The sequence below is a fragment of the Dreissena polymorpha genome, chromosome 8 (assembly GCF_020536995.1).
Source record: "Dreissena polymorpha isolate Duluth1 chromosome 8, UMN_Dpol_1.0, whole genome shotgun sequence".
NCBI lineage: Eukaryota > Metazoa > Mollusca > Bivalvia > Myida > Dreissenidae > Dreissena > Dreissena polymorpha.
The window spans coordinates 54,008,827-54,022,350 of record NC_068362.1 but is presented as its reverse complement, the minus strand read 5'-3'; the positions used below and the strand labels follow the sequence as shown (position 1 = coordinate 54,022,350).

At 33.7% G+C, this 13,524-nt stretch overlaps 1 protein-coding gene across 1 annotated transcript in view; it reads right to left on the bottom strand.

Annotated features, from left to right (window-relative positions):
* Positions 1–1,590: 1,590 nt before the first annotated feature.
* LOC127842586 (multiple epidermal growth factor-like domains protein 10) overlaps positions 1,591–13,524 on the bottom strand; it is a 45,750-nt gene continuing 33,816 nt past the window's right edge. The window contains exons 9-15 of the mRNA XM_052372155.1: positions 11,627–11,761; positions 7,376–7,510; positions 6,646–6,759; positions 6,083–6,119; positions 5,886–5,917; positions 5,515–5,615; positions 1,591–4,933 (exon numbers count right to left, since the gene is read on the bottom strand). Of these exons, the coding sequence (XP_052228115.1) occupies positions 4,640–4,933; positions 5,515–5,615; positions 5,886–5,917; positions 6,083–6,119; positions 6,646–6,759; positions 7,376–7,510; positions 11,627–11,761 (848 nt within the window). The 3' untranslated portion in view covers positions 1,591–4,639. The remainder of the gene's footprint in view (positions 4,934–5,514; positions 5,616–5,885; positions 5,918–6,082; positions 6,120–6,645; positions 6,760–7,375; positions 7,511–11,626; positions 11,762–13,524) is intronic.

Sequence of the window (13,524 nt, the reverse complement as noted above, 5' to 3'; positions counted from 1 at the left end):
CAACTGAAATTTCATTTCATCGTTCCTCAAAAAATTGTAACTCTGTTGCTATGGTCTCCTTCCTACCATTGAGTAATTAAATGGTAATCAAAATGAATGCTTTTTAATTCCTTTTATTATTGTTTATCTGAGTTCCCATGCTATGAGGTTAAATGTTATTTACACTTATATGTTTCATGAATATTGCTGGGCCAAGTGTGTGGTTGAGCGCTTTAAAACCTGTTTAAACCACTAATGCTTGCATTGACCGTTCGAAGGCGGTGACCCCAGCTTTATTATTCTTTGTGTGTATGTTGTTTCGTATTGTGCTGTTTCGAACTGTTCACTCGCCTTAAATAAAGAACCAACAAATTGTACATGATGAGAATGCAATACTGCTCCAGCAGCTGGAGTTTAACGTCTGTATATGTTTTATGCAGTGAGTATTATGGACTTTATTGAACTGTGTAATACGTTCCTACCGTTCTCTGTTCATGCATGCATATGATATCAGCGCACATATGTGTTTATCCAATAGTATATGGTCATGTAATAATTGAATATATACTCATTATGAAATGATAATTTGATTTCCTACACTGTTTATTGCGTTGCTAATGCAAGTTTATATAACAATCACTTGATGAATGAAGTTGCAATAAAAATCTGTATTGTGTCCACACTTTAAAAGAACCCTGTACGTTTGATCTTGACGTTTGTAAAAGGTTTTTATTACCCGAGGAGTGATAAAGTTAAATTACAGGAAAAGCTGTTCAAAGCTAACATTTGAAACAAAAAATATGACGGTCGATCATCGCAAACGGCTTTTGCAAGCGTTTCTGCGTCTTTAAATGGAGAATATTGTTGTTCGGTTACTTCAGAATCGCAGTATTTTTCGGGAAGGATTCATCATGTCCAGATTTGACATTTACTTCCTCATATTAACACGCTGCCTCGGCATTTATTATTGTATGGTCTGATTGTATTAAACAGAGAGTGTCCGAAAAAGAAGTAGGTATTATGATTTTGAACGTCACGCCGTCTCCACATAGTGAACTTTTTATTATTTGCTTTCATTAAAAAAAAACATGATTACTGATAATGATAAAAATTAAAGATTTTACTAATTCAAGCCTGCAAAAACACTCAACCATTTCGACCGATTTATCGAACTTAATGAAAGTGGTCTCGACAAGTCAACGTTTGTTGATCAGACGTATTAAAGAGCCATACCGTTATATGCGATTGAAATGATTTAAGAAATAAGCGATTGAAGAGGTTAAACTGTAAAAAAAACTACTAATAACATGGTACATATCTTTTAAATCATCGACCAAATGTACACTAAATCAATAACAAACTATATTCGTAGAAACAAACAATATTAATATGAAATTGAATATATTATGGGACATAAGAAATATAACAGATGCACTGTGAAGGCCAATTGGTGAATTTAGACAAAAGTCAGATAATCGGAATTAGAAAAAATGCTAAGACAAATTACCCCCCCCCCCCCCAAGGTATCAAAAATCACAAACCAGTTGTGTTCACTATATTTTTATTTCCATACATGCAATACAACATATAAACAATATACCATATATTTATATAAGTTCAAAACTTTGTGTGCTATTTTACAGCAGTATGACATATCATCAAATAATATATTATCATTAGCATTGAGATATTCAAAAAAGTATTTTCTATTACAGATTAATGATTGAAAAGTAATATTGAACAACTATTTGGTGAAACATGTTTAAATCGGATAATGAACAATAACGGTAACTATTATTGTTAAAATACTTATACTTTTAAATGTAAAGAGAAAATACTGCTATACAAAACAAAAATAAATTAAAATTGCATAACCGCTCCGATAGCAAGAAATTTGTCTCTATGAGCGCAAAACTCTAACGACAATACATATTGCCTATTAAACACACACCCAAACAAACAGGAAGGACGCAAATAATTACATCCGCTCGTCTCAGAAACACAATTGTAGAAGGAGTTAATTACAATCATGCAATAAGGACATTGGCGTTTAAACATAGGATGTTCTCCTTTTTAAAAGATGGATTTTCATGTAACATGTCAAGTTGAGCAATTTAGCTACTCATTCCTTGAGATGTTACGCATTTTATGCTCACTGTCATATAACACCACCCGAATATATATGCTTCGTAAGTTCACTACAATGTCATTTCAATTTATAAAAGAAACATTCAACATCAAATAATGCTGTAGTTTGAAACCGGCTTTGACATTAACTCGTGCTTATATTTGTTTTTTATCACATGTCATACCCTGTTACCCATGTAATATAACCATTACATATATTTTTATCTTAGATATGTGTAATATACATTTAAAGCGTTCTCAGTGGCTTAGTTTTTGTTTATTGACCAATCGCATTTTGCTGAAATGACGTTGCAACGCCAAATGACGTCACGAAATGTAAACAACATTCGGGATTTATCATTATGTTTGCGTAAATATTTACTCATTTAAAAGCATGTGATAAAACACATGTGATACTCGTTGCCATATCATACCATATTTTATTAAACTCGTCCAGGAAATTCGTGTGTAAGCGAGCTTTGGCTTTGGCAAAATTCCTGAATTTCTCAAGATCCTGTATTTATGATATTTGTACTTTATAGTTTTGTATCAGAACAAAATGCTGTCAAAAAACGAGTAGATTAGAACAGAATAATAAACGAATTACAAAAGATGGCTACCATTAACATGGTTAAAATGACAGTGATCTTAAAAGGCTAATGGTTGAAAAAAACATCGATTGTTAAATTATGAATACATATGCGGCAAAACAAATGAATAAACTAGAAACAAGATTTGAATTACACAATACCCCCGTATTGTGTCATTACGTCATCGTCACTTTATATTACACGACGTGACACTTTCAGTTATGTTCCGGACAAAATTTAATGGAAAAAAACCCAAATGGAAATGACACTAAACCAGGGGAGCATGAGTTACCAACGGACAATTACTCTCAGAATAGAAAAGCACGATTCATGGTGAACAGCACGTCATCTTAATAAAAAATGCTTATAAATAAAGTTCCAAAAAGATACCTCTTTAAGTTGTCGAGATATCCTCTGTGTAAATTGTATCTTCAACAAGAGCACTAGATTGAGAACTCCAAGGGTCATAACTCCAAAGCACAAAGTGTGATCGGATGAAATCTTATTGAGATATAAAGGGAAAACCAAAACGTACCGACTCTGTCTGACGAAATGAAGGACAGTGCGGAAACTATATTCCTCCCTTAGGGAACATACAAAATACAAAAGCTTTGCATATTGGGTACATTATACAGTGCTATTGTCCTTGATTATTTACACTTTATTTTTATTTTCGATTCCTTGGTACAATATAAAACCTTCTCGTCCATATAAAACAGTCATCTCGTAGTTTTATAAGCAATCATATCAGGTGTATTAAAATTGATATTTAGTACCAGAACGCAAATAAGTAAACGTCAAATCATTCAAATATATTTTTATATATAATAGTATACACTATCATAGCTTTATTATACTTATAGACATAACATTACTGTCAACAAAAATTCTTGAAACAAAGAAGTTAACATGGCAACATACTTAAATTGCACAACTCAACCGTTCAAAATGCCATTTTTATCTCAGAAACGTGGAACGAAGTTTATTTTGTAGTACTATATTCCATAACTTTACAGAGAAATTCAATTGTTTCCTAAAAATTAGTATGTTTTATTAATTTATGTAAACAATACAAAAATTAAACAAACCATTGCAATTTGAAATGGCTGCGTTTGACAAACCTCAAACATGTCAAACACATAATTTTTACCTTTGAAATACGAATATCAAAAAAACGTATTTTTTCTTCTAAAATATGTATTATGATAACTGTTTTTGTTTTCAAAGGGTTTACAGTGCATGATTGGCGATAAGTATGATAATCATTAATCAAAATGACCAAACATCATCATCAAATATGATAACTTCCTTTATTAATAACCGTAAGTGTTTATTAAAAGTTTTGGTAAGAGTATGGTTTGTTCTTTTGCTGAAAAGCATGGCAAAAAAAAAAAACCAGCCATCACTGCTTGTAACAAAGTTCATAAACTCATTAAAGAAATGGGCTGATAACAGTTCATTTAGCGAAGCATTGAAAACATAAACCATGAATCTTTGTTGTAGGCACATATATTTATGCCGAACAAATAAACGTATTGGTATTCGACGTTTACACCTGGTATTTTATTGATCGTATAATACTCTCACAATATTCGGATTTTAATTAAAAACATAACAATAAATAGCAGCACCACCACCACCAGCAATTATTGTTAACAAAAAACAAATCAACGAAAGAGCACAATCAACACAAATAGACGTCATATTAATAAACAAAATTACGTCCTAATAATGAGCGTGACGGCTGTATACCGAATATGCTGAAACCAAGGGATTTCATTCTCGGGCGTGTATTTTGATAAAGCACCCCTGATTACGGGGTCAAATATTTATACCTGTAAACCTTAAAAGTTAATTTGAATTGAGGACTTTAAAATTGACGCATATTAAGTTCAAGCTATGTACAAATATGCCTTTTCGGAAGCAATACATGTTTATGTACCCTACTTGACAAACTGGTACTCTTTGTTTACGGCTTCATAGTTGTTTCCTTCTTCACTGTCATTCTCTAACCGTTCGAAGTCTGCGTAATTGGTCTCTGCTGCGTTGTCATTTTCCTCCTCTTCGGCCGTCGTGTACTTTGACTCGAATGAGGTGGCATTGTCCAGTTCTTCTGCCAGTGCAAAATGCCTTCTAACTGGAGTTTTGCTCTCGGCAATTAGGCCCAATACATCAAACGGTGCTGGTGACATGGGCATGGCTTCCCGCAAACCAGAGTACAGATGCATATCTGCCATCTGTGGATTAATTTGAATACAATCTAGAAATAAGGCAACTCATTAGGTGTCACTAGAAAAGAAAACATTTCGACCTTAAGCAAGTCTTTTACTAATTTGAAGCTTCCAATTGCAGTAAGAAAGGCAAAACACGGGGCCTAAAATGAATACAATTTGTTGCACATTCTTTGACCGGACAATTTGGGATAAAACGGTTTTAAGAAATTTAGATCTCGCACTTACCCGTGAAAATGCAATTACGTATGCACTTGAACGTGGGTATGTTTAAAAGTGATCATCGTTCAAAATGTTGTCTATTGCATCAGCTGTAGTGTTATCATTAATTTAACTCACTTAGTAGGCTTCCGTTTAATGGGCATGCTATGTTGAATTGCTCTTAGACAAGTTAACATAATACGGTTGGCAATCCAAACAAGATCAGGAAGACCTTTTCTCGCATTTACAACTCTCGTAAGATCTTATCTTAAGTTATTCTTAATAATTACTCATCTAGATCAAACGCTGTACGATAAAACGAATGAAATTTTATGTATAAGGTATATTTTTACATATGCATTAACCTATGAAAAGCTACTACTAACCTGGAGAGACTCGTACATTGGTGTCGCCTCGTGCTTTGTAATGGCGTCAGGGACGACCTCATAATGCACGATGTTATCGTCATGAGTGTCGTCGGGCAAGACTTCATAATGAGCGAGGTTGATGTAACAAATTTTACAAATAGCATTTATCACAACTGTCATTGAATGCATTTAGAGATTATCAACACCCCGTATGTTTGCTAATACCTATTTTTTATAATATTGTGAATAACATTATGTATACGTTTTTCACGCATTGCGTATGCCTCCGTGCACACCAAGAGACAAATAATATGAAGCATATATTTATTAAGAAATGACGTATGGGTTACTAAATATAACGTGGTAATGGAATGATATCAAGCACTAACCTTGAGCTCTATTCGATGGTTGAAGTTCGATCCTAAACATGAAATAACATAGTTATCAATATTTTGTATACTATATACTTTTGTCGATAACGGTGATTTAAGTACATGTTTGTCATTTTATATTCACACTTTAGTTATAATATTTAAATCTCAACATTTGAACAAAACGTAATCTTTTAAAAAATGTATTCACTTACTGTTGAGCGGTTTTCAGAGCTTTCTTTTTTGCCTCTACTAAGTTGAATAAAACATAATGATTACTTCATAACATTGATTTTCATGAAAATTCTGCTAAGAAAATAAAATAGTTTGTCAAATGGGCATATTTGTTTTTACACCAAGCGTACACATCGCATAGAATTGAAAAATAAACTTCGGAGAAAATTTCTTGTTAACATACATTAATCGTATTTTCCCCGATCGCCTGTGCAATACAGGTCACAACATACGATGCAAACATTTAACATAAAACATAGATTATAGATTTGGCCTCGCATTTGGTCAGCATAAACAAAACATACGTGCGTACATTAACATAAATATCATAGGATCGCAATTAAAATTAAAACAATACAAAAGTTAAAAAAATGATTTAGTTACACATTAATAACTAATCGGTTACAATATCCGAGAGCAACAGAATCAAAACTTTTTGGATTCACGATGAAATGAAATAAATACAAATATCAGCTAAATACCTTCTTGTTGACAAGATTCTAGAACCTATTATACAGTATATATTAAAAATGATATTTCGTACTTTTCTTCCTTCGGATACACAGGCTAGCAATGGTGACGCCAACTACCAGCAGACATAGCCCCAACGTCGTTACAATCCACATAATTGTCAACGATTGCTTAGTATCTTCTTTGGCTAAGACATTAAATATAAAACGTTATTGATTCTACGACTTTATAAAGCATGTCAGCTGATAAAGTCATTTCATTTTATAATATAAGCGAAATGCGATTACAAACCTTTAGCACGACTCGATTTACACTTGGAAACGGTAGTAGTAGAGTAGTATTAATAGTAGTAGTAGTAATAGTAGTAATGGTAGTAGTAGTAGAACTAGAAGTAGTAGTAGTAGTAGTAGTAGATGTAGTAGTAGAAGTAGTAGTATTAGTAGTAGTATTTGTAGTAGTAGTAGTAGTAGTAGTAGTAGTAGTAGTAGTAGTAGTAGTAGTAGTAGTAGTAGTAGTAGTAGTTGTAGTAGTAGAAGTAGTAGTATTAGTAGTAGTATTTGTAGTAGTAGTAGTAGTAGTAGTAGTAGTAGTAGTAGTAGTAGTAGTAGTAGTAGTAGTAGTAGTAGTAGTAGTAGAAGTAGTAGTAGTAGTAGTAGTAGTAGTAGTAGTAGTAGTAGTAGTAGTAGTAGTAGTAGTAGTAGTAGTAGTAGTAGTAGTAGTGTCTTGTGTGTACGTGCATAATTTGGTATATGTGAATAAGCATGGAACAAGGAAAGTGAAAAATGAAAACAACGAATCTTTACGTTTGCAGAAACCGTTATCCATTCTGTACCCATCGTGACATTGAGAAGACATTGCGCAGGATCCATCGATGTGATGACACTTGTCACAGTGACAGTCCATGGAGCAGTTTTGTCCGTATGATCCCGATTGACAGGCTTTAATGATATATTCATATTTATCCTGTTACATGCCTTTAATAACATATTTATATGTATGTATGAGCCTCGTTCTGGGAAAACTGGGCTAAATCAATGTGCGGCAAGTGTCGTTCCGAATTAGCCTGTGCAGTCCGCAAAGTATAATCAGTGGCGACATTTGCCACCTAGACTTTTTCCGTTCAGAAGATAATTCCTGTTAAGGACATATTTCCGTAAAAGCGAAAACTGTAGTCCCTGATTCGCCAGTGTGAGACGAACCTTTATGCCCAGGCGTTAAGCCTAGCTCATATATATGATATGATTCACATGTTTAAAACAATTTCAAGCATATGATTTGATTATAAGTATATTATTGAAATCAATTATTGATAACAAGGAAATTATATTTGGTAACAGCACCACTATAATGTAAAGCTGTTTGCGATAGCATACCAACACGACTACAAACTGGACACACACACTCAGTACAAGCGTGGACTTTATTATAGTTCAAGAATAAGCAATAGTGTTGCGCGCCGGCTTCTCTGTCTTCTTGTCAGGGTTGTACAATGCTCAAACAAGTCATGTAAAGCTTCACGTAGCTTTTTTCTTTAACGTAATCTCGTAATGGGTATAATGTAACAACATTAACAGTGCAATTTTCTTCAATTAATAAATAACATAATAACTCTCAGAAAACAAGTCCTGATATTACAATGAAACTCGCGCGAAACTGTCCAACACTTATTCACCACAATAGTATATGTTTTAACGAATGATCAAATATTTAAATATGTTTATGAAGCAGATCACTTAATTTGTTAGGTCTTGAAACTATTATATTGTTATACTATCTATGTGAATTCAGTATATTAAGTGTTTCTTACAAGTTTCTTATTATCTTGAAATCGTCCTTGGAAAAGTTTCCGATAAAATTTGCTGAATTTCGGTAGGGTAAGTAAATCCAGTTCTTTAATTGTTTAAGGCTATTTTTTTAATTAAACTATATTTTGGTATATGCAAAGGAGGTATTATAATGTATGTTTGAAAAATGGCTATTTAAAGTCGACGATGCAGGGATTTGTCCCCTATTTAGCACTTTATTTACAAACTTCTTTTAAGGTATGCCAGTGAAAAATGATATCAACCAATGTCCCCGAGTAACATATCCGTCAGGGTTTCTTAAAAGAATTTGTAGTGGTGGTTTGGTGGAGAAATTCGACTTTACATTCAACATGTTGATGAAAACATGATATGACCTGATGCAGTGCCAACGATGTCAAGCTATGACAGGAGTGCAGTTTATTTTAAAACTTAAAAGCTCACTATTACAGCTGATTTATGCGTGAGAGAGATTCACGACATGTGAGCGCGAGCCGTTATTAAATAATCTACCTTTAGTGGGTTACGCGACTTGCAAACAAACTCTATCTGTACTTAATATTCAATACGATAAATACCATTTATCCATGACGTGAAACTTTAGATGACTTGTAAAGTAAAACACATATTATGACATCATTTAATGAGTATAGTGATAAAAGACCAGAGCTATATTATTTAAATGCAATCTTGACGATTTCTCTCAATATGCGTTTTACGCTAAAATGGAAAGTACGCCCTAGTTTTAAATAATATAATTTGCCGAAATCTGGCTGAATATATTCCTTCAGGGCTTGGGGCTTCAGCAGATGAGAACTGCGTGGTATCTATGCAAAAACACATAAGGAGGTTTGGATTGGGTTTTGAAAATTTATGTTTACATTTTGCATATATCATTACCAAAAAGAACGAAAATAAACAGACATTGACACACGTGAATTGTCGGAGATGTTTGCAAAGCTGTCAACTTTAAGTCATGTATCATTGATCAAAATTTAGTTCAGATTTATGAAAGTCTACCCATAATTGAACTATAGGCAAGAAAGATTAATATTATGGTTCAGATTGCCTAACTGACATATAGTTTTACCTGTATGAATCAATTGCTTTACATTAACAATGATTTTCAAACAATAAAAAAACAACAAAAAATACAAATAATCTGGCAATTAACTAAGCTTCAGAACGGATATAATTATGAAACCTCAAAGTTCAATGAAAATGATTTAAAATGCATCAGAGTGGGCATAAATCAGCTGTAATAGTGAGCTTTTAAGTTTATAAATAAACTGCACTCCTGTCATATCTTGACATCTTTGGCACTGCACCGGGTCATATCATATTTTCATCAACATGTTAAATGTACAGTCGAATTTCTACGCCAATACGAGTTCTTTTAAGAAACCTTGGCGGATAGTTACTCGGGGACATTGGTTGATATCATTTTCGGTGCAAAACCTTTTTCACTGGCATACCTTTAAAGAAATTTGTAAATAAAGTGCAAAATAGGGGACAAATCCCTGCATCGGCGACTTCAAATAGCCATATTTAAATAAATCCTGAATAATAATAACCAGGATGTTTCTAACATACATGATAATACCTCCGTTGCATATACCAAAATATATTTTAATTCAAAAATGCATTCAAACAATTATAGTACTGGATTTACTTACCCTACCGAAATTCAGCAAAATGTATCGGAAAATTTTCCAAGCATGTCCAACTTTTCACATCATATCTAGTTTCCGGGGGTGGCAACGCGACAAAATGGCTGCGACTGGATCAGAACCGTGAGTGGTCTGACAATAACATAAAAAAAAATACTAATGCATGTTGTAAAAAAGGATCAAAAACATGCGATGATGACGTATATTCTAAAGAAGTGCAATTAGAGTTATTCAGACATTTTTGGAATTATTTCTATCGCATGGCTTTTACCACAGAATACTCAATACCACAGTTTCAAACGATTTTGATCAAGTGCAGCAAAAAATGCGATGATGAACATATTGTTGCTAATTGTAGTAGAAGAGGTAATGTTAGTAGCTTAAAGTAGTATATATCGTAGTATTGCAATAAATAAAGTGTCGTCCTAGATTAGCCTGTGTAGTCTGCACGGGCTATTCATGGACGCTTTCCACCTTAACTGGATTTCCACTTAGAAAAAACTTCGTTTAAAACGAACATTTCCATAACATCGGAAAGTATCGTACCGGATTAGCCTGTGCGGACAACGCAGGCTGATCTGTGACGACACCTTACGCACATGCATTGAGCCCAGTTTCCCAAAAATGCGACTCCATAAAATGCTGAGACGTACCTACGCTACAGTTGTCATGCTTCCATCCTGCAGCGCATTGGTTATTTGGACAAGATCCGTTAAAATGGCTACAAGTTATGTTGTTTAGGCAGTGGCATATGGATGAACAGTTAGCATCAAATGTGCCTGGATGGCATGCGTAAAGTGTTGAAAAAACGTAAGGATTAATGTGTATACGTTCTGATTTCATTTTTATTACGGCCAATGGTGTGTTTCGAGAAGTATGGTATCATCTGTGGAATGTATTTCGTTTTAGAACAAACACAGACATACTATTACATATTGTACCTGATATCAATATGTCCTTCATGATCTAACCGACCGATTTAGGGTCGTCAAATGCGATACATGCAATAAAGACTAACTATTTGTGACGTAAAGTTTAACACCCGGTTTTACTGTGCAATAGCGTTTTATTGTATTTCGATATTATACTGGTTTCATTGCATAAAACAAAACTAAATTGAACATGATTTATTACTAAAAAGATAAGAAACAGATTTTTCAGAACACACCACAATGTATACAGTTTTTGTAGTTGCGTAATTTTGGGAGTCTAGTTTAAACTAATTTATTTAAGCTCGATTGCATCGAAAGCCTCTGGCTTATTGAAACGCTCTCGAGTCCGTATCCTGGGCCTAAAACCAGTACTTGGTGTCTTTGGGGGAAATCTAAAGAACAATCTTATGTGCACTGTATCTGTATGTGAATTCCATAAACACAATCATCATATACAGCAAAAACACTAATTAATTCAGGGTACATTGAATAATGCATTCATTACATAACTTTGGAAATAAATATAAAACTAATTGTCAAAATAATTATATTTTTGTGAGTGTAATTTGCAGATTATTCCGTATTTACACATATTATGTATTTGTTTGACGTTTGAGTGTGTATTTCTTTCATATCAATTGAGAACTTACTTTCATTGCATGCCATTCCATTCCATCCGTCTTCACAGTTCCCATTCCAACATGCACCTGTTACACTGTCACATGAGCCCACACGGCAATGACATTGTTTGGAACAGTTAACGCTGTAACGTCCGAGAGGGCAGTCTGATAGGAAACAGAAGTGTGTGATATTGTCATATTACGGTAAAACGAAGGAAACATGTGTCCTATCAGAAATATATTCCCTTGAACGGACTTAATTCGAGAATATACACTAAAACATAAGATAAACAAGTTTTGATTTTAGGTCAAACATTGAAACTCAAACCACGTAGTTATTTTAAATGCTCATTTTATTTTAATGTTATAATTAACTTGAGGATACACGAATGATGTCAAATGTCTGAATTTACCTTAACGTAAGTATTCTACTAGCGAAATGAATAACAGCATATTCAGCAGTTCCGTATTGATTTAATCTGTTCATGACATTTAATGAACAATGGCATCGCTCTGGGAAAATGATTTTATGCATGTGCTTAAAGTTTAGCCTGTGCAGTCCACAGGATGAAGTCTCTTCTTAGCGAAAATCAAGTTTAGACAAAACGTGTCAACCCTGATTTGCCTGAACGGACTGCACATGATAATCTAGTGCAACACTTAACGCACACGCATTAAGACCGTTTTGTTCTATACCGTTGCTCATGTATTGAGCAACACACTTGTGAGGGAGTGTGTGCTAAGAATGAAGAATACTAATTAATGTTTTATATATGTTTACTGCATCTGCGTATTTCCTGTAATGCACAATTGTAGGGCTTGAGTAATCATTGTTAACTGTAAAGAAGATGTTCTTGGGACATGTTTGCGTGTGTTGTAGGTGTTATTTAGACAATAATACACGGCAGAGCTGTGCTGGACGTCTATAATCGGCCCGCTGTCGACATAACGACCCGAGGGCCTTTGGCCCGATGGCCATAATGCGGCTAGGGCCGATTATAGACGTCCGGCCCAGCTCTGTCGTGTGTTATCGTTTATATTACATATTATACTTTTTTTCCTTCAATAAAATTTATTACAGAACCAGCTTTCCGTACTTGTATTGTCATTCAATTGTTTACTCAATTTATGACGTATATCATTTGACGTAATTTCTGTGAATAAATCACCAGTTTTATCTAGACTCTCTGGATTTTTGGGACAACAGCTCGGACGTGAAGAGTTTTTATTTAAAAGTTTAATATTTTTTAAGCATTGGACGAATCCAAAACGTATTTCAGATTGTGTGTTTGTCATGCATAATTGCAAGCTTTGATAGAAATAAAATTATTTAGTAATCGCCCTGACAAGTCATTCGATTTTGTAAATCGTGTTTTTGGTGACAGTGGTTAGCATTCGCTAGAATCGTTTAAAAAAGTGTGATTCAAATTAAATATAGATAAACTTATAGAATAACAGAAAACGGATTGCACATCGTTGTTATGTTATTATTTTAAGCATCGGATTAAAGTTGTCATAGAGGTAAGTGTGTCTTTTACTTTTTAAATTTTGCTGTTTGGGGAATCCTGTTAAAGCTCAAATAGAGGCATCAATTTAATTTGAAGCAGAGTTTCAGTTTCAATCGATATTTGTATTATCCAAATTGCGTGCTGCCTGTCATTAAATAATATAATTATGATTGATTGTTTCGTTGATTTGTGGCTAAGACTGAATGTGAACGCCATTTTTTCCAGTTGAACGTCAAGCGCACACATTCTGATGGCCGATTATAAATAATGGCATGGCATGTAAAACTGTACAAATGTGTTACTATATATAGTAAGGTATGTATTATTGTTTGATATGTAATCAGATAACGACATAAAAACATAAATTACTTCATAATGTTTTGCTATTATTGTAAATACACGTTAACTGCATGAAATAGT